Source organism: Pan troglodytes, chromosome 12 (assembly GCF_028858775.2).
Source record: "Pan troglodytes isolate AG18354 chromosome 12, NHGRI_mPanTro3-v2.0_pri, whole genome shotgun sequence".
Classification (NCBI taxonomy): domain Eukaryota; kingdom Metazoa; phylum Chordata; class Mammalia; order Primates; family Hominidae; genus Pan; species Pan troglodytes.
Genome location: NC_072410.2, coordinates 111,627,352 through 111,653,707, shown reverse-complemented (window position 1 = coordinate 111,653,707; position 26,356 = coordinate 111,627,352). Strand labels below are relative to the sequence as shown.

The 26,356-nt window shown below is 38.4% G+C and overlaps 1 protein-coding gene and 1 non-coding gene across 11 annotated transcripts in view; one reads left to right on the top strand and one right to left on the bottom strand.

Annotated features, from left to right (window-relative positions):
* ROCK2 (Rho associated coiled-coil containing protein kinase 2) overlaps positions 1–26,356 on the bottom strand; it is a 165,615-nt gene that overhangs the window by 43,239 nt on the left and 96,020 nt on the right. For all 10 annotated transcript variants that reach the window (XR_010149192.1, XM_063789312.1, XM_054678255.2 and 7 more), the window contains 3 exons: positions 11,706–11,966; positions 3,262–3,406; positions 337–475 (listed from right to left, as the gene is read on the bottom strand). Coding sequence is in view for 9 of the 10 variants with exons in the window: in XM_063789312.1 (XP_063645382.1) it covers positions 337–475; positions 3,262–3,406; positions 11,706–11,966 (545 nt within the window). In the remaining variant the exon portion in view is untranslated. The remainder of the gene's footprint in view (positions 1–336; positions 476–3,261; positions 3,407–11,705; positions 11,967–26,356) is intronic.
* LOC112208324 (U6 spliceosomal RNA) lies at positions 9,991–10,097 on the top strand. Its single transcript, XR_002942726.1, has one exon. It is a non-coding gene; the product is annotated as a U6 spliceosomal RNA (small nuclear RNA).

The following is a 26,356-nucleotide window of genomic DNA, read 5'->3' as shown; positions in this document are numbered from 1 at the left end:
TTATATAAGAGTAATATGGAATAACCAGCTTGGAGGATAAAATGTGAACAACACAAAAGTTTTATTTCTTTCAAATCCATTGTTTTACCACGTTCTATTTTTTCCTTTTTAGACATGAGGGTTAAGGTTAGAGTTCGATTACAACTGGGCTGTACACACATAACAACAAGGTAGCCCAACACCAGGCTTAGCAGAAGGAAAAGGCTAACCCAGAATTAGATGCTACTTGGGTAATGAGAGGCAGACTGATTTCATATGTTAATAAGCTAGGCATGCTTTTATTTCTATAAATTTAACATAAAGGGCTTCTCTACAAAGAAATTCAATGTACATTACCTATCTGTTAAGAAAGCACAGATGAGATTCTTTGCATGTTTGGAAATTTCTGCATCTTCAGGGAAACACAGTGAATTCTTATGATCCATAATTTTGCTATATGTTCCTACAAGTGAATCCGCATAAAATGGAGTATCCCCTAAAATTTCAAGAAAGAAGATACTGAATGTAACAGAGAATGCAAAGGAAACACTTTTCACCTAGTACTTAAATATGTTAAGTTTAAATTTGTCACATGCAGGGAAGAACAAATATTCTATGGGCACAGAGTCCCAGTCAAAACAACAGACATATTGTTATATTCTAAAACAAAGAATATATTTAAAATTTAACACCACCAATGATCCCTCATCCCTTAAAAGCAAAATAAAATCAATGATAACTCCCGAATTTGTTGAGTTTTTTTTTTTTTTTAATTTAAGAGAGGAAATGTTTTACTGAATAGTCCAAGAGAAAGAGTTCCTATGTGGGGTCAGATCAGTCAGGGTCCTTTAATGCTTGGGCTGGATCAGCATTTTGAAATCATTCTCTAGAGATATGTTATACAACACAGTTGCCACTAGCTATAGGTGGCAATTTAAAGTTAAAATGAATTAAATAAAATGAAAAACACAATTCCCTAGTTATACTAGCCACATTTTAAGTCATGTTGTAACCAATGGTCACCACACTCGACAGCACAGATTTAAAACATTTACATCATGATAGGCCAGACAGGGCTGCTGCAAGAGTTAAACCAGCTCTATTATTTTACATAAGAGGAAGTCAGACCCAGAGAGACAGACTGTGACTAGCTTAAAATGACATATAGCTAGAGTTGAAAGAGGGAAGAAATGGTCTCCCCATGCAGTGTTCTTACTAATGACTGTAATAGATGCACTGAAGCAAGTATAAAGATGGAAAATGTTGAAGGCACCATTTTGGCCAGTACTCAGCTAAAGCCACAAGTGTTACAGGCTCTGCCAGTACACCTACACTACAAGTAACTTTAATGAAAACCTGACTTTCCCAAATCAGCCAATCCAAAACTTCAAAAAATGTCTTCAGGTAGTTATTTTTGTTTGTGTTCAAAGAAAGGTGGAGGGAAGTGATGAATTCAAGATTTTATTTTTTATTTTTTTAGTTTATTTTTTAACTTTTTAAACTTTCTTATGTTAAACATTTTTTATTTATTTTAATTTTACTCTTTTATTATTACTTTTTTAGACACAGTATCTCATATGTTCCCCAGGCTGGCCTTGAGCTCCTGGGCTCAAGTGATCCTCCTGCCTCCGCCTCCTGAAGAGCTGAGCTAGCACCACCCAGCCTGGCAGTCGTGAGAATTTAAATGGCCTCTTCATCAAATAAGCCAAATTACTTCCTCTAAAGTACCTTATTTTGTAAATCCCTAGGAAAGCGTGTCTAGGCAAAAAAGAGAATATACTCTATTTTCAAAAGATTACAAGACACAACCTAGGCCAGAGATGGGAGAACGGACAGCTACATGGGACCATATGATGTGTACAAACAGACTCACTTTGAAAGGCCCAAAATAAAGTAGGTCATACTATGACATGAAACAAAGCATAACAAGATCAATGCTACATACACAAGACAGTCATCAAGAGAAAGCAATTTATGCCACAAAAAAGTTCAAGAGTAATTATTATTTAAATTTGCAATTTACCGAAAATTTCTGATTTTTTAGCAATAACCATAAGTCTTTTATCACACAGGTTTTACACTACCATTTCTTTTAGGCTCATCTTTTAGAAAATATATTCTCTAATTCTAAAAAGTATATTTTTAACTCTAATTAATTCCATATTATGTTATTAGCCTTGACATACTTGCCTTGGAAAGTGGATTTAACTACATTTTCAACCCTCATCCCCATGCCACGTCACTGGCTTCCTTAGCCAGAAGGTACTAGTATTTTTATGACCCCAGTACTTACAAATGGGAAACATTAGGAATGAAATCTATGATGTAAAGAAAGTTTTGAAATACTTCAGCCTTTCAAATTTTGATTTGGTCATAAAAAAGAAGAAATAACTAAATCTGTCTCTGAGTTTTCTAAAACTGAAATGTTATTATAAAATATATTTATCTTGATAATCAAATGGTAAACACTGTATTTATAATTTATTTCACGAGAATTACAAACAATATATATGCAAGAAGTAAATGGAAGGAATATAGTTGTTTACGAAATCAATTATGTAATTACATAAACTAAAGAGATTTTTACTTCTCTACTACTATTGGGACAAATATTAAGTCTTATATTTAAATATTATAACAAATATGATTGATCAAGAAAATCTTAGAGGGCTAGGTGTGGTGGTTCATCCCTAAAATCCCAGCACTTTGGGAGGCTGAGGTGGGAGTAACACTTGAGGTCAGGAGTTTGAAACTAGCCTGGGCAACATGATGAGACCACTCCCTACAAAAAATGAGAAAAATCAGCCAGGTTTAGTGGCATGTGCTTGTAATCCTAGCTACTTGGGAGGCAAAATGGGATGATCACTTGAGCCTAGAAGGTCAAGGCTGCAGTAAGCCACATTCATGCCACTGCACTCCAGCCTGGGCAACAGAGCGAGACCCTGCCTCAGAAAAAAAAAAAAGAAGGAAAATCTTAGAATGAAGGCCCACTGAAGCTGTAAACTTGCTTCTTGTTCTAATATTTTAATTCAAAAATGTCTGATATATTTTTAATTCTTTTTACATTCTACTTATTCTATTTAATCACCATGCCAGTATCAGGCTTGGTATTAATTTTCCAATTAACAGTCTGCCCTATCAGATACTACTAATTCAAAGTTTCCAGAAATCTAATTCTTCCCTACGACAAAGGCAATTAATTTCCTTATATTCTCAAATTCTTGACTGAAATAAAGTATTATAAGAAGCATTTTGAAAAAAGAAGTTAAAATATTTACTTACCCACTAGCATCTCATAAAGGAAAACACCTACAGACCACCAATCACATTCTCGCCCATAGTAACCATCACCCCCTTGTGATTTCAGAACCTCAGGTGATATATAATCCGGTGTTCCAACTGCTGTATCACAATGTACCATGCCTGTCTGCATGAACAGGAGAGATAAAGAAAAAACAGTTCAGTGTAAAAACACACACTTATAAATGCAATGAATCCATTTATTACTAGATATACAATGATTACATATTGCTAACCAACAGAACTTCACTGCTGACATGACTTCAGGATACAGAGAATAAATACACTGGAAAATGCATTAAAATGCCTAAATTATGGGAGATAGGAATAAACTGTGAACTCTAAAATACAGGAGGCTTCCTCAATGAAAGAAGAAAAAGGTTTGGTAAAATGGAGATTCCATGCAAATCAACAACTTTTCTTTTTCTTATTTCTTACACTATAGTTATGAGGTTAGTACAAAATGTGGTCTTAAGGACACTGACCCACGAAAAAGAATCATTAGAGAAAGGAAGCTTTCATATTTCCAGAATAAACTGAAGTAATTAAGATAACAAAGGGCCCCAGTTTGGAGACAGAATAAAGAATTGGCTCTTGTATTACCAAGAAAAAAAATGAAGAAATAGATCAAATGTTTAAATTAAAAGATCTTAGAAGTGTGAAAGCTATACTTCCAAGCTATATATTTAGAAATATGCAGCTGTGGCATCAATATATTTGGCATGATGATTTTTAAAAACCACTTATCTGTGTTTAGTTTCAGCAGATAATAAAATAATCCCTCCCTGATGTCTTTTTGACAAGTACAATAACCATTATAGGGGTGTGTGTGTCTGCATGCCGCAAAATTAAATGACTAGAGAAGTATGGTGCTAAATGGTATTTCTTTACCTCTAGCTCTGTCCAACTTGCAATGATTTGAGAGATTAAGTGCCCTTTATTTCCTTTACCTGCCCAGTAAAGAGTGTGTTGCCCACATTCCTCATAAGGAAGCTATACAAACTACCTAATATTGAGTATTATGGCTACCTTGAGAAAAGGAGGTTGAACACATTTTGTAAACCTAATTTATGTAACTTTATATAAAACTTGTTATAGAAAAAATCTTTTCATTCATTCTCAAATTGGCAGAACTAACTCAATGGCTTTATTTTCCCACATATATAGCAAATAGAGAATAAAAGCTATTTTAGTGTGAACACAAATTTAAAAATAAATGTTATGGAAATAATTGAGCAAACCATGGGAGTAACACTTTGTGTGGATTACTACAAAGGACAAATTATGAACAAGACAGTGCCTGACTTCAAAAGGCAGGGTATACAATTAATTTTTATCATGGACTGTCCTATAGTCTAGACTTCTGTTGGGGGAAAAAATCAATAGAGGCTTATTAGGTTAAAGAAAATTTCCTTATTTCACATACACCCACAGAAATTAAGCTTTTAAAAAATTATATGAGACTTAGCTACTAAAACCAACTTACTGGAGACACACACACACACAAACACAAACACACACATACAACCAAAGGAAAAATTACTTAGCATTCAAAGGTTCAGAGGAAGGAGAAGAAAGGGCAAGATAAGAAAGAATTGGCATAAAGTTAGGCTGTAAAGGATGGATAAGCTAGGGTTTAAAGGAGAGAGGATGGTACGACAGGTTAGATAGAAAAAAAGAGCATAAAGAAACAGGAACAACCTGGTATAAACTTGTTCAAGAAATGCAGTGAAATCCAAATCAACTAAATGTAAAGTTCTACACAATGAAGACTGGAAGGATAAGCTGCATATCAGTGTGAATAACCACTTGCAGAATAAATACTTGGGTAGGACTAAAGATTTTTATTGGTTACAAACTATTATATTCTATATAGTAATAGTAATTACTAATAGTAAACTATATTCACATACTAAACTATGTGAATAACACTCTGCTTTTGGAAAATTAATGTTCTAACCATAATTTTTGGCTAGCATACTGAAGTTTTTAAAACAAACATTTGAAAATGATATTTAAAAATACTTAAAAAGTGTCTTATGTGGAAGCCCTCAAATTATATGAATATGAAATCTACATTTATAACAAGTCTCTAACCCTGTTTAAATGAACTGTGAGAAGGATAAGTAAAAAACTAAAGAGATTGGTTTACCAACAGTGGGTGGGTGGGCAAAGGATGGAAAGAAGGGAGTAATGGGAACAGGGTATGGGAATATGGAGCAAGTGACTCTTCTCTGAGCATACATTTTGCATGGCTCTATCTCCTAAAACCAGAGGAAACTTCACGTATCCAAAAAAAAAAAAAAAACATTAAAACCAATCAGGATGTGGGGGGATCTCTAAATGCAACACAAAGAAACAAGAAATGAACTTGTTTTATAAACAAATAATATAACCACATTAGAGAAGGTAGAAAGAAACAAAATAAACTAAGTAACCATGGAAAATAACATCTTAACACAATACTGTAAGACTAATTAAAAACAGAAAGAAGTGTACAAAAATAATATATTTTGGTTAGCAAATCTGTTTGTCACAGGGGTAAGGACTGACAATTCTGAAATAATTTTATGTGTATACTAGGGTTGAACTGGTAAGTAAATATATTGCAGATAATAAGAGCCAAGAGTTTTACTGTTCACAAAAGAAATTACAAAAAAGAAAGGAGGGAGACAAGAATAAACCCAGTGGTGCTGGACTTGAATCAGAGTTATCAGTATGAGCTCCTAATTTTTAATATGCTATATATACAGACATATTCAGAATTAAATATAAACATGTGTGCATGTGGTTTATGGTTTAGTACATTTAGTATATACAATATATACCCCCTAACTCTGTCAGCTGGCAGGGCCTAGAAGTAATGACAGTCCAGAAGCAATGAGCACATCTAGCACCCAATTATTGATTTATAAATACCATTCTTTAATAAAAAGAATCAGAGCTTCTTGGAGAAGTAAGTGATTCCAGAAGTGAGACAGAGAAAATATAAGACAAGTCTTGAACATTGTATAGTGTCAAAAAATAAGAAAATGCTCCAAAAGGGGGATATGTGGAAAGGACAAAGAAGTCAACCTAAGGAGCTTTCACAAGATGGCAAACTTTGGACTGAGTTTCAAAATATGAACAAGAATTTTCCAGGCAGATTTTTAGACAGCATATACGTAGGCCAAGAATCATGATATATCATAGTACAGAAAGAACTACATGTAACTCAAGACTTCTAAGCCATAAAGTACTGTCAAATGATAGAGAATAGGGTACAAAAGCAGGCAGGGGGTCGTATCAGAAGAAATTTCATGTGACAAGCTAAGGAGTTTGAACTTAATTCAGTAGATGACAGAAATCTACTGAAGGGTATTAAGCTGGAGAGCCAGATAATCAAGTATGCATTTTCAAAAGGTTTCTCAAATTATTTTATTTTAAATGTATCAGATTAAATGTGTATTTTCTAAATATATTTGATGTGTTATCATGGTCAAAAAATATCATAAATCGAGATAACTTACTGAAAACACAAAACTGGTCAATCAGAAATCTTGGAGTTGGTCTAAAAACAACTGAAATGCTTCCTATAAAGGTGGAAAAAAAACTGTAAATGGAATTTTTAATAACAGAATCACTGAATGCTTCTGTTTTAGGAAATTCTTCTCTTTTCAGTAAATTCAGTGTTTTCAGTAAATTCTCTGAATTTATGATATTTTGGGCCATAATACATCAAATACATTTAGCAAATACATATTTAATATGATACATTTAAAATAATCTGAGAAACCTTTTGAAAATGCATACCTTTTTTAAAAAAAATTACTTAAAAAGAAAAGCTACCAGTTAGCTTTTAAAAAATTATATCTTCTATTTAGTCAAATGGTATATGCTAGAATATTAATGGATAAAAATCGTCTTCAGGTAATTTTTTTTTTCTTCAGGTAATTTTTTTTTTTCTTTTTGAGACAGAGTCTCGCTTTGTCACCCAGGCCGGAGCGCAGTGGCACGAACTTGGCTGACTGTAACCTCCGCCTCCTGGGTTCAAGCGATTCTCCTGCCTCAGTCACCTGAGTAGGTGGGACTATAGGCCCGCGCCATCATGCCCGGCTAATTTTTGTGTTTTTAGTAGAGATGGGGTTTCACCATATTAGCGAGGCTGGTCTCGAACTCCTGACCTCAGATGATCCACCCACCTCAGCCTCCCAAAGTGCTGGGGTTACAGGCATGAGCCATTGTGCCTGGCCTCTTCAGGTAATTTAAAATACTAACATATAAAGTGGTCTTAAAAGGAGGTAAAGGTTGCTATAAAATGCATGACACGCAAAGAGTACACCCAACATAGCAGTAGCTCTCAACTATTACTGAGACACATCTACATATAAATATCTTACAATGTGACTCTGACTCACATTTAGATAAGTTTTTTTTTTTCTGAGAGAATAAGGGTGACGGCAACTGCATCCAGAAAGTTGTGTAATATACAATTTATCAATTATATAATTTAATGAGATACTATTACTCTTAATTCTGATAGTGACAAATCATTTTAGTCCTTGTAAGTTTATAGTTGTATTTTATTTTTGCTTTTATCCATGGCATAACATTTTATAGGAAGTCAGGATGGCTGAAAAATAATTTGAGCATATATGTCTATATTATAGATAAAGTGTTGGCTAATTTTTCCTGTAAAGGGCCAGACTCTAAATATTTTGGCTTTGTGGGCCACACAGGGTCTCCGTCACATATTTTTCTTCTTTTTTTTAAACAAACTTTTAAAAATGTAAAAGTTATTTCTGGCATGTAAGCTGTATAAAACCAAGTCACAGTCCCTTCTGTAAGTGGATGAGAATAAAACTATGGACATTTCTTTTTTTTTTTTTTGAGACAGGGTCTTGCTCTGTCGCCCAGGCTGGAGGGCAGTGGCCTGGCACGATCTCGGCTCACTGCAACTTCCACCCCCTGGGTTCAAGCAATTCTCATGTCTCAGCCACCCAAGGAGCTGGGATTACAGGCATGCACCATCACGCCTGGCTAATTTTTCTGTTTTTAGTAGAAATGGGGGTTCACCTTGTTTCCCAGGCTGGTCTCAAACTCCTGGCTTCAAGCAGTCTGCCCACCCTGGCCTCCCAAAGTGCTGGGATTACAGGTGTGAGCCACCACAGCTGGCCAAAACTATGGACATTTCTAATGGCTTTAGTATAGTAACAATAATCAAACAAAGGCACATGAAGTGTTGAGCCTTAAACTTGCAATAAGACTATTCATGTTAAAAACTAATAGAAAATTATAAATCCAATGTACTATAGTTTTTAATAAAAAACTCTTTTGTTCTTAAACATTGTATAATTATCCTTAGTATTGCTTGAGGAATGGAGATCTGGGGTAAAACAACATTTTAAAAGTTCAGTATTTGTTAAAAAACATCTTTGACTACATCAGAATGAAGGAGTTCTATTCAAACAAAGGAAGGCATAGATGGGTAACACAATGGAAGATGATATCAGCAATATCTATGGAATCACTATCTAGATTATATAAGCAATCCCTGTACATGAACAAGAAACCAATTTAAAAGAGTTAAAAGATATAAACAAGTAATTCACAAAACAGAAATGACTGACAAATATATGAAGAGAGGTTTGTCATCATTAGTTACAAGATTAACATAACTGGTCAGGCACAGTGCCTCACACCTGTAATCCCAGCATTTTAGGAGGCTGAGGCAGGAGGATCACTTGAGCCCAGGAGTTTGAGATCAGCCTAGGCAACATAGAGAGATACTGTCTCTATGAAATATAAAAAAATGAACCAGGCATGGTGGTGCACGCCTGTTGTCCCAGCTACTCAGGAGGCTAAGGAGGGAGGATCCCTTGAGCCCAGGGGTTTCGGGCTACAGTGAGCTATGATTACACCACTACACTCCAGCCTGGGCAACAGAGGAGACCGTGTCTACAATAACAACAAAAAAAGATTAATGTAATTTTTACAAATCTTATTTTTTTCTTGGCAACCTTAGTCCAATAAGATGAACATAATTGTTTAAAGATACTACTGTATATCAATGGAACTGGTAACCCTTAGAGAACTGAATAGTAAGTGTTAGCAAGGATATGGGGAGACAAGATCTCTCGTGTACTAGTAGTAAGTAGTTAGAAACATTCACAGCCATTCTGGAGATCGGGCAATTCTTTCTTTATGTACCCTCTGATGTAGTAGTTTCACTTCTATGTTTATATTTAGAGAACCCCCTGTAAGCATATACATGGGACATATATAAAGATGTTCAAGATAGTATTGTTGTTAGCAGGGATTTGGAGGTGACCTAGAAATCGAACATCCAAGGAATAATAAGGTAAATTGATTGATAGATACTATGGAATACTAAGCAGCAGAAAGAAGCAATGAACTAACTGACATCAGGGAGAGATATAAAAACAATGCTGAGTAACAACAGCAAACAAAATGACATCTATATCAAGATACTGTTTATACCAGCTAAGAACATATAGTACACTATACTAATAATCTGCAAAAACGTATGGTGAACATATACTAGCTATCTATTAGGGAGAGGAAAGACAGAATGAGACAGAAACTGAATGGAGGAAAATATAAAATAAAAGCAAGATGAGGCCTTCGTGTTGACTACTCATGACAATAAACTATGAACCAAGGAGTATAATTAACTCAACTGTCTGTATCTGAGTTCAAAAACAGCAAACCGTGCTTACTTAGGCAGCACATATACTAAAATTAGAATGATACAGACAAGATTAGCATGGCCCCTGCACAAGCATAACATGCAAATTCTTGAAGCAGTCCATATTTTTTAAATTTATTAAAAATAATAAATAAAAATAAATAAAAGTAAAAATAGTAAACAAAATTAGGCCATGTTTTACTTTGCCTTATAAAGAGACAATTTAAGTATTTGCTTACATGCTTATACAATTATTCTGTAGGTACCATATTCTATCCCGTTCCCCATATTCTTCTTCTCTACACCTTTCTCTCCTTAACCACCCTTATCTTCCCTAAAAACATGTGGTATGACTTATTTGTCTGTACCCTAGCGCCAAAAGTTTTTGGTTTAATGAAAATCGCAATACATTCATGGAAATACAACACCAAAACATCTTCTCTTATGTATAGCAGACATAAGTTTAGCATTCTATTAGGAAATTATTTCATACTTCATTTTCATTAAAGATAATTTGCACTGTTAATCATTTCACACTATATTATACCAAATACCACAAGAGGGAGCTTTGGGTACAATAAAAAACTCCACCTATTAAACACTGATTAAGGGTTGCAGAATATAACAGACTCTATCAAAAAGACCAAAAATATATAGGGATATTAAGTTCTACCTGGATAGATTAAGATGGACAAAAATGGCCCACAAAGTATAGCACAAATTCTGACTATGTGAGGAAATTATGGACATTATGACATTAAAGAATGATCAGTCAGGTCAGGATTATCAGAAGGAACCTTAAAGCCGAGGTAAAATCTGAGATGAGCTTAGAAGCTGGAATGCTGATGAAGGTAAAATGATCAATGTAAGTGAATGTCATACAGGTGGCATGAACAAGTTAAGAGGTAGAGAGAAAATTACCTTAACTCAAAATAAACATTTGACTAGGTAACTACCAAGAAATAAGATTGGCTTTATAAGCATACTGGAAAGTTATAAAAAACATACAAAAGATGAAATACAGTTTGCTGTCAATATATATTAACATTTATAAGTCGACTCCTAGGACCAACAGGGTAATACAAAGGAAACAGAACCCGATCCCTCTCCATCAAGAATTACTTACTGCACACTTACAGAGAAAAGGGCAAGATATATAAATTTTACAACCAAAATAAATCAGTATCATAATTAGCTATGAGGTTAATGCCACTGAACCTATTAATCATAATATGAATTGATCAACAGGTAAAGCATCGCAACAGATGATGTTCCCAAATTTATTCTGTGTGGTTGATGCAGACGGAGTGACGAGGAGGTTGTAACATAAATTTCTTTACTTACTTTTACCTCCTCTTAAAGAAAAAAATGCAGAAGTAACAATGGTGGTGAAAATACCTATTTACCTTAATTTAGATTTTGTGTCCTTCTTCACCTAGATTATATATATGAACCGGTTTTGATTGGTAGCAAATGCTTGTCAACAGTCTATGAGGAAGATAACTAAGCTAAGTTTTTACTTCTCTTGATAAGTACTCTACAGCTACATAAATGATTACAAAAGAAATGTTTTAAGTTGGTTAAGGAAATGTTTTAAGTTGGTTATATCTTGTTTGGGTGCTATACAGTTATGAAAACTAAATTTACCTTTGTTCAAAACTATGAAGACCTGACTTAAAGTATTTCATTTATTTCTGTCCCTCAAAACACTATCGTTTTAAATAATTTGCTTACTTACTTCATCCATCTTCATACACGTGCCAAAATCTGCTAATTTTAGATGTCCATGTTTATCCAAGAGCATGTTGTCAGGCTTCACATCTCTGTGTATTAAACCCATGGAGTGTATTGCATCCAGAGCAAGAACAACTTCAGCAGTGTAAAATTTGGCCCATTTTTCAGGCACATCGTAATTACTCATAAGGTTTACAAGGTCTCCACCAGGCATGTACTCCATTACCATGTACAGATACCTATCATCTTGAAAGGCATAAAAAAGCTGGAAAACAAAAGGAAAAGGAAAAATTTTTAAAAACCCAAACCAAAAATCATAATCAGAACAAAAATTTAAAAAACTATTATTACTATTGAAAAAGGCAAACTATTTTATAACCAAAACTAAAATTTATGAGATCTTTTATTTTAGACTCAGGCATATGTAATGGATAAACAGTATCAGACAAAATTTTTATATGGGTACCTTATTCAAGCATAAATGAATATTTCCCCTCATGGAGAACACAATACAAAAGAAACTATTTAAATAGAAACATTTAAGAAAGAAACAAACAGGAATAAGGAACATTAAAGGTGAAAGAATGACAGAAGAATTCACTATAATTTAAAGAAAACAGCTTTCTGAACAAACTACTGCACCTAACTCACACAGAAAAGAGCAGAGGAGGTAGGAGCAATTTTAAAAAATCTAGAGATACTAGATTCAACGGATACAAGAAGAGGGAATAAGCCCCATATCAATGGAAAGAATGAGTCACTGGTAGCCATATTTGGAAGAGGCGAAACTCTTCTCTCCCCTTCCCCATCACCTTGTTCATGATAAACAAGAGACATTCAGTGTACTGAGACTATAGCAGTAGCATTGGGACCAGAGAAAGAAGATACCAGTCCAGGTTGCTACTGACCCCCCAGACAGACAGAGAAACCATAATGTCTGAAGAAAACCTATCTGTACATTCTACCAAACAGTATGTCACACCCCTCCCAGAAACAAGCAATGCAAACACAAGTCTTCCACAGACAAACAGGGAAAAGATAAAACTAAGAATCAATATTTGAGAAAAACCAACATCATGAAATAGAGAAAACAGCAATTTGAGAAACAAAAATAATACTCAAGGAAATGTTTAATAGGACAAACCGAAGACAGCTTTAAAAATGTAAAATCAACCAGGCGTGGTGGCTCACACCTGTAATCTCACCACTTTGGGAGGCCGAGGCAAGTGGATCACCTGAGGTCAGGAGTTCGAGACCAGCCTGGCCAACGTGGTGAAACCCTGTCTCTACTAAAACTATAAAAAATTAGCCAGGCGTAGTGGCAGGCACCTGTAATCCCAGCAACTTGGGAGGCTGAGGCAGGAGAACTGCTTGAACCCCGGAGGCGGAGGTTGCAGTGAGTCGAGATTACACCATTGCACTCCAGCCTGGGCAACAAGAGCAAAACTCTGTCTCAAAAGAAAACAAAAAATATATGTAAAATCGATACCCTCAAAAGGGTAACAGATGTCACATCAATTAAACGTTAGGCTGATATGAGGACCAAAAAAACCCTGAAGTCTAAGAATTCACTATATGACTGATGATAGACAAACATTACAGTTAGAAAACTGAGAAAATGAATGTTCTCTGAACACACTGAAGGAGTAAGAGATGAAATACAGAGCAATGTCAGAAAAGCACCAACGTCTACCTAAAAGTAGTTCTAGAGAGTATGTAGACTAGAACAAAGGAATAGTAAACAAAAATTTCTAGAAATGAGTAAAGTTAAAAATCTAAGATCAAGAAAACCTCTAAATGAAACTGATACTTTATACAGCTAGGGCTAAATTTTCAGAAATCCAAGAGAAAAATCCTGTTTCCAAAAAATGCCATGTACACAAAAACATAAAATCATATTGGCAACAAACCTCTCAGCCAACATACTGAATATAAAAGGCAACATAGCTATATCTTCAAAGTTTTGAGGGAAAATAATTTTGATTCTAGAATATGGCAGACAAGAAAACAAAGGAGATGACAAAATGAAATTTTATAATTGACAGACCATTTTCAAAAAAATTATTCAAGAATATAGTTTGACAAAATGAAGAATAGCTGGGCACAGCAGTGGCTCATGCCTGTAATCCCAGCATTTTGGGAGGCCGAGGCAGGCAGATCACCTGAGGTCAGGAGTTTGAGATCAGCCTGGCCAACATGGCAAAACCCCCATCTCTACTAAAATTACAAAAATGAGCCAGGAATGGTGGCGCATGCCGTAATCCCAGCTAATCGGGAGGCTGAGGTGGGAGAATTGCTGGAACCCGGGAGGCAGAGGTTGCACTGAGCCGAGATCGTGCCACTGCATTCCAGGCTGGGCGACAGAGTGAGACTTTGACTAGGGGGGAAAAAAGGAATAAATCCAAGTAAGAGGATTATTATGTGAGACATAATTTTAAAATGGAAGGCATCAGGATGAAGAGAAGGAAGAAATAGGAAAGCATGATAAGGCTGGTTACCAAATTGAGAAAGTGTGTGTGTGTGTGTGTGTCTGTTGTGTGTGTCAGTGTACAACATGTTTAAATGATTAAAGGAAATATGAAAATAAATGAAGAGACCACCTCATGTACATGGATTGGAAGAATCAATACTATCAAAATGGCAACTCTCCCCAAATTGATCATTATATTCAATGCAATCTCCATCTCAATCCCAGTGGGTCTTTTCCAAAAACCAACAAGCAGGTCCTAAAATTTATTTGGAAATGCAAAGGACTCAGAAAAGCCAAAACAATCTGGAACTAGAACAAAGCAGGAGGACTTACATTTCCCAATTTCAAAACTTACTACAAAATTACAATAATCAAGACAATACTGGCCAGGCACGGTGGCTCACGCCGGTAATCCCAACACTTGAGGAGGCCTAAGTGGGAGGATGACTTGAGGCCAGGAATTTGAGACCAGCCTGGGCAACAAAGTGAGACTGTGTCTCTACACAAATATTAAAAATTAGCCAGGAATGGTCGCACACCTGTAGTCCCAGCTACTTGGGAGGCTGAGGTGGGAAGATCGCTTGAGCCCAGGATTTTGAGGTTTACAGTGAGTTACAATTGCACCACTGTACTCCAGTCTGCGCAACAAAGTGAGATATGAGTACTGGCATATGAAAAGATACATAGATCGATTGAACACAGTTGTATAGAACTGAGAACCCAGAAATAAATCCTTGTATTTATGATCAATAAATTTGTTGACAAAGGTGCCAAGGCAATTTAATGAGGGAAAAAATAATTTAAAAAAAAAAGTTTGAACAACTGGATAGCTACAGCCAAAAAGATAAATATTTTTAGACCCTTACCTCACACCATAAGTCAAAAGTTAATTCAAAATGAATTATAGGCCTAAATTTAAGAGTTAAAACTACAAAAATCTTAAAAAAACACAGGAGAATATCTTAATGAACCTAGATTAGACAAAGGTTTCTTAGATGTAACACCAAAAACGCAACTGACAAAATAAAAAACTGATACATGGTATTTCATCAAAATAAAAATTTTCTGGCTTGAAAGATACTATTAATAAGATGAGAAGATGAACCACAGGTTGGGAGGAAATATTTACAAGTGATATATATATAGCATTGGTCATTAGGGAAATGCACACTAAAACCACAATGACATACCACTTAACACCCATCAGAATAGCTATACTAAAAAAGACAGAAAATAGTTAAGTGTTGATGAGAATGCAAAATGGCACAACCACTTTGGAAAGCAGTTTGATAATGTCTTACAAAGTTAAACATAAATGTAGCAAACAATCAAGGATTCCACGCCTATGTACCTACCTAAAAGAAATGAAATATATCCGCCAAAGACTAACAAGCAAATATTCATATCGGCATTATTCATTATTCATAATGGCCAAAAAGTGGAAGCAATTCAAATGTCCATTAACCGGTAAATGAGCAAATAACATGGAGTACATCTGTATACCGTTTCCACCCCAACTGGGTGTTCTGCAATGCAATTCTGACATTAACCATCAAGGCTTGGTATGAGATCCCACAAGTGAAGAGCTCAGTCTTCTACAAAATTTCCCTCACTTCAGAAATCAGCTGCACTTTGGGGATCCCCAGGTTCCCTATATTTTGGACTTACTGGCTACAAATTCAGGGGTTCCCACAACCTCCTCAGGCTTAACAATTTACTAGGATGACTCACAGAACTCAGCACAGTGCTATATTTATGATTACAGTTTTATTATAAAGGATGCACACAGGACAAAATGTGGAAGAGATTACAGAGCTTCTCCACCCTCTCTGTGTAGACTAAAAGTGCATTTCTCTCCTGGCACCAGAACATCAATGTGTTCACCAACCAGTAAGCTCCACTGAGTGTCAGTATCCAGAGTTTCTATAAGGGCCCCATTACACAGACATGATTAATTAAATCACTGGCCGAATGATTAAACTCAATCTCTAATCCTCCCCCAACACCTCCTTCTCCCTCTCCCGGGAGGTCTGGCAGCTAAAAGCCTTAATCTTCTAATCATGTGTTTGGTCTTTTGTAGCGGTCAGCCCTCATCCTGAAGCTATCAGGAGGACACGTGAGTCACCTCACCGGTGTAACAAAGACACTCCTATCACTCAGGAAATTCCAGGGCTTTTGAAGCTCTGTGCCAGAAATGGCAACAAAGACTAGATATATTATTTATTATACCACACCATACAATGGAATACTATTCAGCACTAAAAAGGGATGAAGTATAACAAACGTTACAATGTGGATGAACCTTAAAAACAGTATGCTAAGGAAAAAGTACCAGATGCAAAAGATAACATATTGTATGATTCCATTTATAAGACCTGTCTAGAAAAAGCAAACCTACAGGGACAGAAAGCACATTAATGGTTGCCTGGGGCTCAGAGGGTAATAGGAAATGTCATTGAAGGGTACAAGTGACTTTGTGTACATTCCACTTTGGGATGGTGGAAATGCTCTAAAATCAGATGGTAGTGGTGGTTCCACAATGCTATAAATTTCCTAAAACTCACTAAAGCATACACTTCACGCAGGTGAATTTTATGCTATGCAAATTATACCTCAATAAAGTTCTATTATAAAGTTGTCTTACAAAGGTATAAAAAGTTGCATACCTCAATAAAGTTGTATAGTTATTATACCTCAATAAAATTAATTTTGAAAACTTAAATGTGCATGTTAAAATGGTAAACACAGCCACTAGAACAACAGAAAAGAGATACCGTATATCTTTTCCATCAGAGTAAAGACAACTCTAAATTTACCACAGCTTAAAAACAACTTTCAAAGAATCAAGTTAATCCAGAAATAATAATGTAGTTTTATTTATAAGAGAGAAAAACTGGAAAAAACCTGAATGTCCATTAATAGATGAACAGATAAATTGTCACATCTCCCTACAAGGATATATGTAATAAAAGTAATCAAAAGGAATGAAATATTGATATACATCATGGATGAATCTCAAAACAATTTTGTGGAGTCAAATAAGCCAAATAGAATGGGACTGAAGTTAGAGCAGATACTGTAGAAGAGAAGATCCATGAACTTAAGGACATAGCAAAAAAACTATACAAAATGAAGCATGCAAAGAAAAAAAGACTGGTGGGAAAAAGAGTATCAGTTACCTATGGGACAACATCAAGCAGATTACACATGTGTAACTGAAGTCTGAGAAAGGGGATAGGGGCTTAGGAGACAGAAGCTGAGACAGAAAAAACATTTAAAGAAATAATGGCCTAACTACCTCCAAGTTTGATGAACTCTATAAACCCATAATTCTAAGAAACTCCAATAAATACCAAGCAAGGTAAGCTAAGCTAATTAAAGTATTGTGTTACTGGTGGCAAGAACAGATAAATGATGCAGTGAGACACAGAACCCCAAAACAGATCTATGCACAGATGGATAAATGCATGACAACATAAGCAGTTAACATACACCAGTGGGGAACAGAAAGTTTTGTCAATATGTAATGTTGGAACAACTGAATATCCATATGGAAACACGTAAAATTGAATCCTTAAGTAACACTATTAAAAAATCCATTCTGGGTGTGGTAGATAGAGCTCCCTCTCCCCTCTCCCCTCTCCCCTCCCCCCTCCCCCCTCTCCCCTCTCCCCACTCCCCTCTCCCCTCTCCCCTCTTTCCACGGTCTCCCTCTGATGCCGAGCCGAAGCTGGACGGTACTGCTGCCATCTCAGCTCACTGCAACCTCCCTGCCCGATTCTCCTGCCTCAGCCTGCCGAGTGCCTGCGATTGCAGGCATGCGCCGCCACGCCTGACTGGTTTTCGTATTTTTTTGGTGGAGACGGGGTTTCGACGTGTCGGCTGGGCTGGTCTCCAGCTCCTAACAGCGAGTGATCCGCCAGCCTCGGCCTCCCGAGGTGCCGGGATTGCAGACGGAGTCTCGTTAACTCAGTCCTCAATGGCGCCCAGGCTGGAGTGCAGTGGCGTGATCTCGGCTCGCTACAACCACCTCCCAGCCGCCTGCCTTGGCCTCCCTAAGTGCCGAGATTGCAGCCTCTGCCTGGCAGCCACCCCGTCTGGGAAGTGAGGAGCGTCTCCGCCTGACTGCCCATCGTCTGGGATGTGAGGAGCCCCTCTGCCTGGCTGCCCAGTCTGGAAAGTGAGGAGCGTCTCTGCCCGGCCGCCATCCCATCTAGGAAGTGAGGAGCGCCTCTTCCCGGCCGCCATCACATCTGGGAAGTGAGGAGCGTCTCTGCCCGGCCGCCCATCGTCTGAGATGTGGGGAGCACCTCTGCCCTGCCGCCCCGTCCGGGATGTGAGGAGTGTCTCTGCCCGGCCGCCCTGTCTGAGAAGTGAGGAGACCCTCTGCCTGGCAACCGCCCCATCTGAGAAGTGAGGAGCCCCTCCGCCCGGCAGCCACCCCGTCTGAGAAGTGAGGAGCGTCCTCCCTCCTCGTCTGGGAGGGAGGTGGGGGGGTCAGCCCCCCGCCCGGCCAGCCGCCCCGTCCGGGAGGTGAGGGGCACCTCTGCCCGGCCGCCCCTACCGGGAAGTGAGGAGCCCCTCTGCCCGGCCAGCCGCCTCGTCCAGGAGGGAGGTGGGGGGGGTCAGCCCCCCCGCCTGGCCAGCTGCCCCATCCGGGAGGCGAGGGGTGCCTCTGCCCGGCCGCCCCTACTGGGAAGTGAGGAGCCCCTCTGCCCGGCCAGCCGCCCCATCCGGGAGGGAGGTGGGGGGGTCAGCCCCCCGCCCGGCCAGCCGCCCCGTCCGGGAGGGAGGTGGGGGGATCAGCCCCCCGCCTGGCCAGCCACCTCGTCCGGGAGGGAGGTGGGGGGATCAGCCCCCTGCCCGGCCAGCCGCCCTGTCCAGGAGGTGGGGGGGGCGCCTCTGCCCGGCCGCCCCTACTGGGAAGTGAGGAGCCCCTCTGCCCGGCCAGCCGCTCTATCTGGGAGGGAGGTGGGGGGGTCAGCCCCTGGCCCGGCCAGCCGCCCCATCCGGGAGGTGAGGGGCACCTCTGCCCGGCCGCCCCTTCTGGGAAGTGAGGAGCCCCTCTGCCCGGCCAGCCGCCCCGTCCCGGAGGGAGGTGGGGGGGGTCAGCCCCCCGCCCGGCCAGCCGCCCCGTCCGGGAGGGAGGTGGGGGGGGTCAGCCCCCCGCCCGGCCAGCCGCCCCGTCCGGGAGGGAGGTGGGGGGGTCAGCCCCCCGCCCGGCCAGCCGGCCCGTCCGGGAGGGAGGTGGGGGGGTCAGCCCCCCGCCCGGCCAGCCGCCCTGTCCGGGAGGTGAGGGGCGCCTCTGGCCGGCTGCCCCTACCGGGAAGTGAGGAGCCCCTCTGCCCGGCCAGCCGCCCCCTCCGGGAGGGAGGTGGGGGGGTCAGCCCCCCGCCGGGCCAGCCGCCCCGTCGGGGAAGTGAGGGGCACCTCTGCCCGGCCGCCCCTACTGGGAAGTGAGGAGCCCCTCTGCCCGGCCAGCCGCCCTGTCCGGGAGGGAGGTGGGGGGTCAGCCCCCCGCCCGGCCAGCCGCCCCGTCCGGGAGGGAGGTGGGGGGGGGTCAGCCCCCCGCCCGGCCAGCCGCCCCGTCCGGGAGGTGAGGGGCGCCTCTGCCCGGCCGCCCCTACTGGGAAGTGAGGAGCTCCTCTGCCTGGCCACCACCCCATCTGGGAGGTGTACTCAACAGCTCATTGAGAACGGGCCATGAAGACAATGGCGGTTTTGTGGAATAGAAAGGGGGGAAAGGTGGGGAAAAGATTGAGAAATCGGATGGTTGCTGTGTCTGTGTAGAAAGAAGTAGACATGGGAGACTTTTCATTTTGTTCTGTACTAAGAAAAATTCTTCTGCCTTGGGATCCTGTTGATCTGTGACCTTACCCCCAACCCTGTGCTCTCTGAAACATGTGCTGTATCCACTCAGGGTTGAATGGATTAAGGGCGGTGCAAGATGTGCTTTGTTAAACAGATGCTTGAAGGCAGCATGTTCGTTAAGAGTCATCACCACTCCTTAATCTCAAGTACCCAGGGACACAAACACTGCGGAAGGCCGCAGGGTCCTCTGCCTAGGAAAACCAGAGAACTTTGTTCACTTGTTTATCTGCTGACCTTCCCTCCACTATTGTCCTGTGACCCTGCCAAATCCCCCTCTGCGAGAAACACCCAAGAATGATCAATAAAAAAGAAAAAAAAAAAAAAAATCCATTCTGGGCTGATCATAGGTGCTATGGTCTGAATGTTTTGTGTTCCCTCAAAATTCATATGAAATCTTAATGACGGTATAACACCGTCATCCTAAGGTGATGGTATTAGGAGAAGGGGCTTTTGGGAAAATGAGTAGGTCATGGAGGTCACTTGAGCCACCTTGTTAGCATGACATGAAGTCAGCCATCATAAATGGGTTTACTGCCCTTGTAAAATAGGCCCAAGGGAGCTTATTCACCCCCTTCTACTGTGTGAGGACACAGAGACAAGGTGCCATATATAACAAAGTGGATTCTCACCAGACAACAAATCTGCCAGGACTTTGATCTTGGACTTCCCAGCATCCAGAACTTTGGGAAATAAATTTCTGTTGTTTATAAGCTACCTGGTTCATAGTATTTTGTTATAGGAGCCCTAATGGACCATGATAGGACAGATTAATAGGGAAAAAATAAAAGTCAGAAAGGTAACATAGCACAATATCTTCATGCTCTCAAGGTAGGGACAAATTTTACTGAACACAAAAGGCCATTAACCATAAAAGTTTGATTAAACTTTTACTGCATTAAAATTATGAATTACTATTCATCAAAACATACTATAAAAGGAGTCAGAAGTCAAGCCGCACAGAGGGTATCAGAGCTCAGGAAGGGAAGGAGGACCATTCACGTGTGAGGATGGGTGCCATGGGATACCAAAGCCCAAGTGAGACAGAGGAGGGATGGGATTCTACCCCTACCTTGACCTTCCTTCCAGATGATGGCTGGAATTTGAGGAAACCAAGATAAGTAGAATCCCACCCTAAATCTTATCAAGTGCCACACTCACTGAAGTATGATCTTGAAGAAACTAAAATACACAGCATCCCACCTTAAATCTTACTCAAGGGAGTTAATCCTATCGCCCATATGTGCATAAGACCAGAAGAATGGCTAATCTCTACCCCTTGCCTCCTTACAATACTAAACTCCCCACCCAGGGAGGAGCTTATTCACCATTTTGTTATCATGCCATGTGTGTACTACCATGATTTCTCACTGCGCCTGCACACCTTGTGCTCCACCCTGCACATGTAATGACATTCAAGTATCTCATGCTTATTTATGTCATCATGGTTCTTAAAACAACAAAAAGACCTGTCCTCGGGGAGCCAGCTGGAGAACTCTCTCTCTAGTGCTCTCCTTTGTGTTCTAACATCGGCCATGAATAAAGCCTTGTCTGGGACACTTTCTTGCCTCATTTCACTTTCTAGTGCCTGGGACCCTAGGAACCTGTGGTTGGTAACACAAACAGGGTCCAAAGGACATCCAAGCAAAGGGGCAGCCTAGTGGGGGATATTACAGCCAAAAAGGTTGAGGAGTCAAGGGAAGACTGAGGAAATGTTCAAAACTGAAAGAAAATAAATGTGATGTGGTTTGAAACTGGATCCTCCTGCTATAAAAGACATTACTGGGACAACTGGTGAAAACCTGATTGGGATCTGAATATTAATCAGTAATGTATCAATGTTAATTTCCTCATTTTGAAGCAGCATTTTTGGCCCAAATGTAAGCGCAATGGAAATATCCATATTTCAAAATCTATTTGAACTTTCCAATCAAGGGGCTTCTTCCATCTAATCTTCAATTAGAAATGATTAACCTGTAACTATCAAAAGAAGAATTTAAAAATTTTCTGAAAACAACTTCTCCAAGTGATAAATATGGTAAATCAAAATTATATGCTTGAAGTCAACATTAACAGTCATAAATAATGTATTAGTATGTACTCCTGATATGACAGCATGAAAATGGCACTTTAACTCTGCAGTCTTTCTCCCAAAAACCCATAACCCTAGTATAATTAATAAGAAAAACATCAGACAAATTCCTACAGAGGAGCATCCACATCCTACAGTATAATTCATGTACTCCTCCAAACTGTCAAGGTCATCAAAAACAAGGAAAGTATGAGAAACTGTCACAGCCAAGAAGAGCCTAGGAAGACACGATAACTAAATGTAATGTGGCATTCTGGATGGGATCCTGAAACAAAGAACATAGGTAAAAATTTTAAAAATCTAAATAAAGACTTCAGTTTAATGTATCAATACTGGTTCATTCATACATTTGTAATAACAGGGAAAACTGTATTGGGGATAGATAGGAACTCTATACTGTCTGCTCAATTTTTCTATAAATCTACAACTTTAAAAAACAATCATACGTTAGTGGATAATTATAGTACGTGGCAATACCTAGCTGTGTGAAAGGACATTTTCACAGATGAATATGTAAAATATTTTTACACACCAGCATTAACAGATGAGTATTTGCACTTAATTTTGATGATAGGAAACACTAATTGTAGACCCCAGTTGAGCAAACATTCAGAAAAGAATTTCATTCTTGTCATTAGTAGACCTGTATTTTTAAAATTGTATTTATTATCTCTTGAATTTTATCAATAAAAACTGTGCAGAAATTTGTTTTCTCATTATATAAATACTTATGTAATATCTTCAACTTTGCCTCTTAGGTTGCAAAGCCTAAATATTTACCATCTGGCCCTTTACCAAAAAATGTTTGCAATTCCTGGCATAAATGAAATGAGATTGGCCATGGTTGGTAATTGTTGAAGCTGGGTGAACTGTACATGGGGATTCAATATACTTTTTTCTTCTACTTTGGGATATATTTGAAATTTATCATAATACATTTTTAAAGTGGAAAAATGTATCATTAGGCTGGGTGCAGTGGCTCATGTCTATAATAATCCCAGTGCTTTGGTAAGCAGAGATAGGAGGAATGCTTGAGGCCAGGAGTTCGAGACCAGCCTGGGCAACATAGTGAGACCCCGGTCTTTACCAAAGATGAGCCAGGGCATGGTGGTACATGCCTGCAGTACCAGCTACTTGGGAAACGGAGGTGAGAGGATTGTTTGTGCCCAGGAGTTTGAGGGTGCAGTGAGCCATGACCTTGCCACTGTACTAAATACAGCCTGGGCAACAGAGTGAGATCCTGTCTCTAGAAAAAAGAAAAAAAAAAGAATTTTTTTCTAGAAAGCTTTGCAAGTAAGTTCATTCAAGCCTCATGAAATGAATAGTTTATATTTTATATAAACTATATCAAAGCACAGAAAAAAGTAGTATGCTTCCCTATTATGTCTATTAGAGTAGTCTTACCGTAATAAGAAAACCAAGAGCCCATGTTTAAATAATTAAATTAAATTAAAGGTCAAATCTCATTATGCACATAGATGCAAAACTACTTAACAAAATATTAGTAAATCAAATTCAGTATCCCGCTTTTAAAAATCACATTATTGCAAATAGCATTTACTTTAAATTTTACACTACTTTGAAATCTTTTTCAGTGCACTATAAAAGATTAGCATATTTCATTTGCTTACTAGTTTATATTCCTTATACATTAGCAATGAAATTTATATTCCTTATACTTTGCTTGATGTATAAAATATAAATTATATTATAAATCATGTATTATTTATAAAATTATATTATAAATTTATAAAAATATAAATTATATTTTAGGCTTAAGGTATAAGGAATATAAATTATTAATAAGCATATGAAAGATGCTGAATCTCGTAAGTAATCAAGGAAGTACAACTTAACACAGTTAACACCTTATTTCTCAAGCATGCAACTAGTAAAAATTTAAAATAGTTACAATATCAAGTATTTGCTAAAACTGTGGTGAAAGAGAACATCTATTGTACAAAGATAATGTAAACTTGTAAAGAAAAATTTTTTAACAAAGCAATCTGGTGCTATCAATCAAAATGTCAAATGTGCATACCATCTGACCTAGCAATCCCAATGCTAGGAATCTATTGTAAAGAAAAACTCACACATGTATAAAAGACAGACCTACAAGCACAGTTAATTACACATCAAGAGCAGCAAATGTTTAAGATAGGTCTGGAGCACCCTGTTACATCACATTGCAAGCAAGCTATCAAAGATTATTAAGGCTTCGTTAAAGGTTTCAGAAACCAACCTCATTCTGATCCCACTGGTCAAAGGTACCACAATTTGAGCATCAATAAGATATTCAAAGGACTGAAACATATCACACAGGTTTTAAGTCCATGAGTTCAAACTGATTCTCCCCCAAAATTGGTCACCCTTATTTTGAAAACTGGTAAATACAATAAAAGAATAAAGCATTTATCCTGTCCTTCCAGTGTGAACTGCACCCTGAGTAACTAACAAGTAAACAGAGAAATATTTTTCTTCACAGAAGTATTCCAGTCACTATAACCAAGGAGGAATGATTGAACTGAAGTATCATTTGACAAATCTTAATAAATGATATATCAAGACACTGAGCACAAATAGCTGGTAACACACCAGATAACCAGACATTAGTCTTCTTATAGGTGGCCTATGAACCTGGCCTATGAAGTAGTCCTATACCGTCCCCTTCCAAAGTGAAACCTGAATCTGATCAAGCCTCTATATCTAACAACCAATTTACAAAAATACAAGTGAGAGAGAAACATGTTAAACTACACCACAAGAAGAGATCAGCAAAATCTAGGTTTCTTCAACCTGGGGACAAAAGTAAATGAAAGAAGAGGGAAACTCTCTACATTGAGAGATTTAAAAGATATACCTGAACTTAAATTTTTTTTTAATGCCAAAACTAAACTAAGGTGTTTAGGGGTACACATCTGGGTGATAAAACTACAAAGGAAAGCAAGGAAGCATTTGCCATAAAAATAAGAACACTAGAAAAACACAGCAAACTGGATATATAAATGGCTTTAAAAAGACAAAGTCCTCTCTACCCGCAAATGAATAAAAGTTTTTAAAATATGTCAATATTTATCTGTTGAATTCAGAAATCACCCTAATAATATATTTCTAAGAAATACAGATAGGCCCAAGATTTAACCTATTACTGTGGCTAATTTATATTAACAAAAATGAAAAGTGATATTTCTAACAAAAGTATAGTAACTATGGGGGTATTAATACAATTAAATATTTAATAGTCATTTAAAAATAAGAGCTGAGATTTGGAAAACTGAAATAGTCCAATAAAATTAATTATAGGCATATCCAATGACTCATTAATTTCACTGCAATGTAGATTCCTAAAAGAAATGTGTGAACATATGTACCAAAATCCTTATGAAAGAACACTCAAAGCAGCATTATTCATTATAGTCAAAAAGGAGAAACAACACAAATGTCCATTAAGTGATGAATGAATGAAGTGTGGTACAACCATGTAACAGAATACTATTTAACCATAATAAGAAATTAAGTGTTGATACATGCTATAACATGAATGAATGTCAAAACATTAGGCTAGGTGAAAGATGTCACAAAAGACATACATACATGTTGTGTGATTGATTTATAGGAAGCTTTCAGAATAGGCAAATCCATAAAGACATAAAATAGAATAGCAGTTGGCAAGGGCAGGGGGGCAGGTGGAATTGGAGGAATAAATGCTAATTGGTCCAGGGCTTCTTTGGAGGGTGAGAAAAATGTCCTAAAATTAGGTAATGGTGATGGTTGTACAATTCTGTGAAAATATTCAAAATCATTGAATAAAACAATAAATAAAAATAAGTCAGTCACTTTGACAAGTTTTCACAAAAAGTCAAACATTTTATACACATAAATATAATGGTGCATGGAATGTTGTTCTTTACCCAGAGAGATAAGCATATGAAGGCCACAATTATAATCGGATTTACTTTTTCAATTGTACTATGTTTCACTATTGGTTTGCTTCCTCAGATCCATTATCTCAATTACTTCAATAATCAGCAGATTTTCTTCTATCTCAATTAACACTTTATAAAGGTTCACATAGCAGAATTAAAGATCAAAGAATATCAATTTATGAAATAACCAGAAATGGCAATCCGCTACTATGAAAGCAATTTAAAGCTAAAAGTGAAACAAATACTTTACTGCAATCATTCTTTAATCAGATAAATTATCATGGTATGCAGGCCGGGCG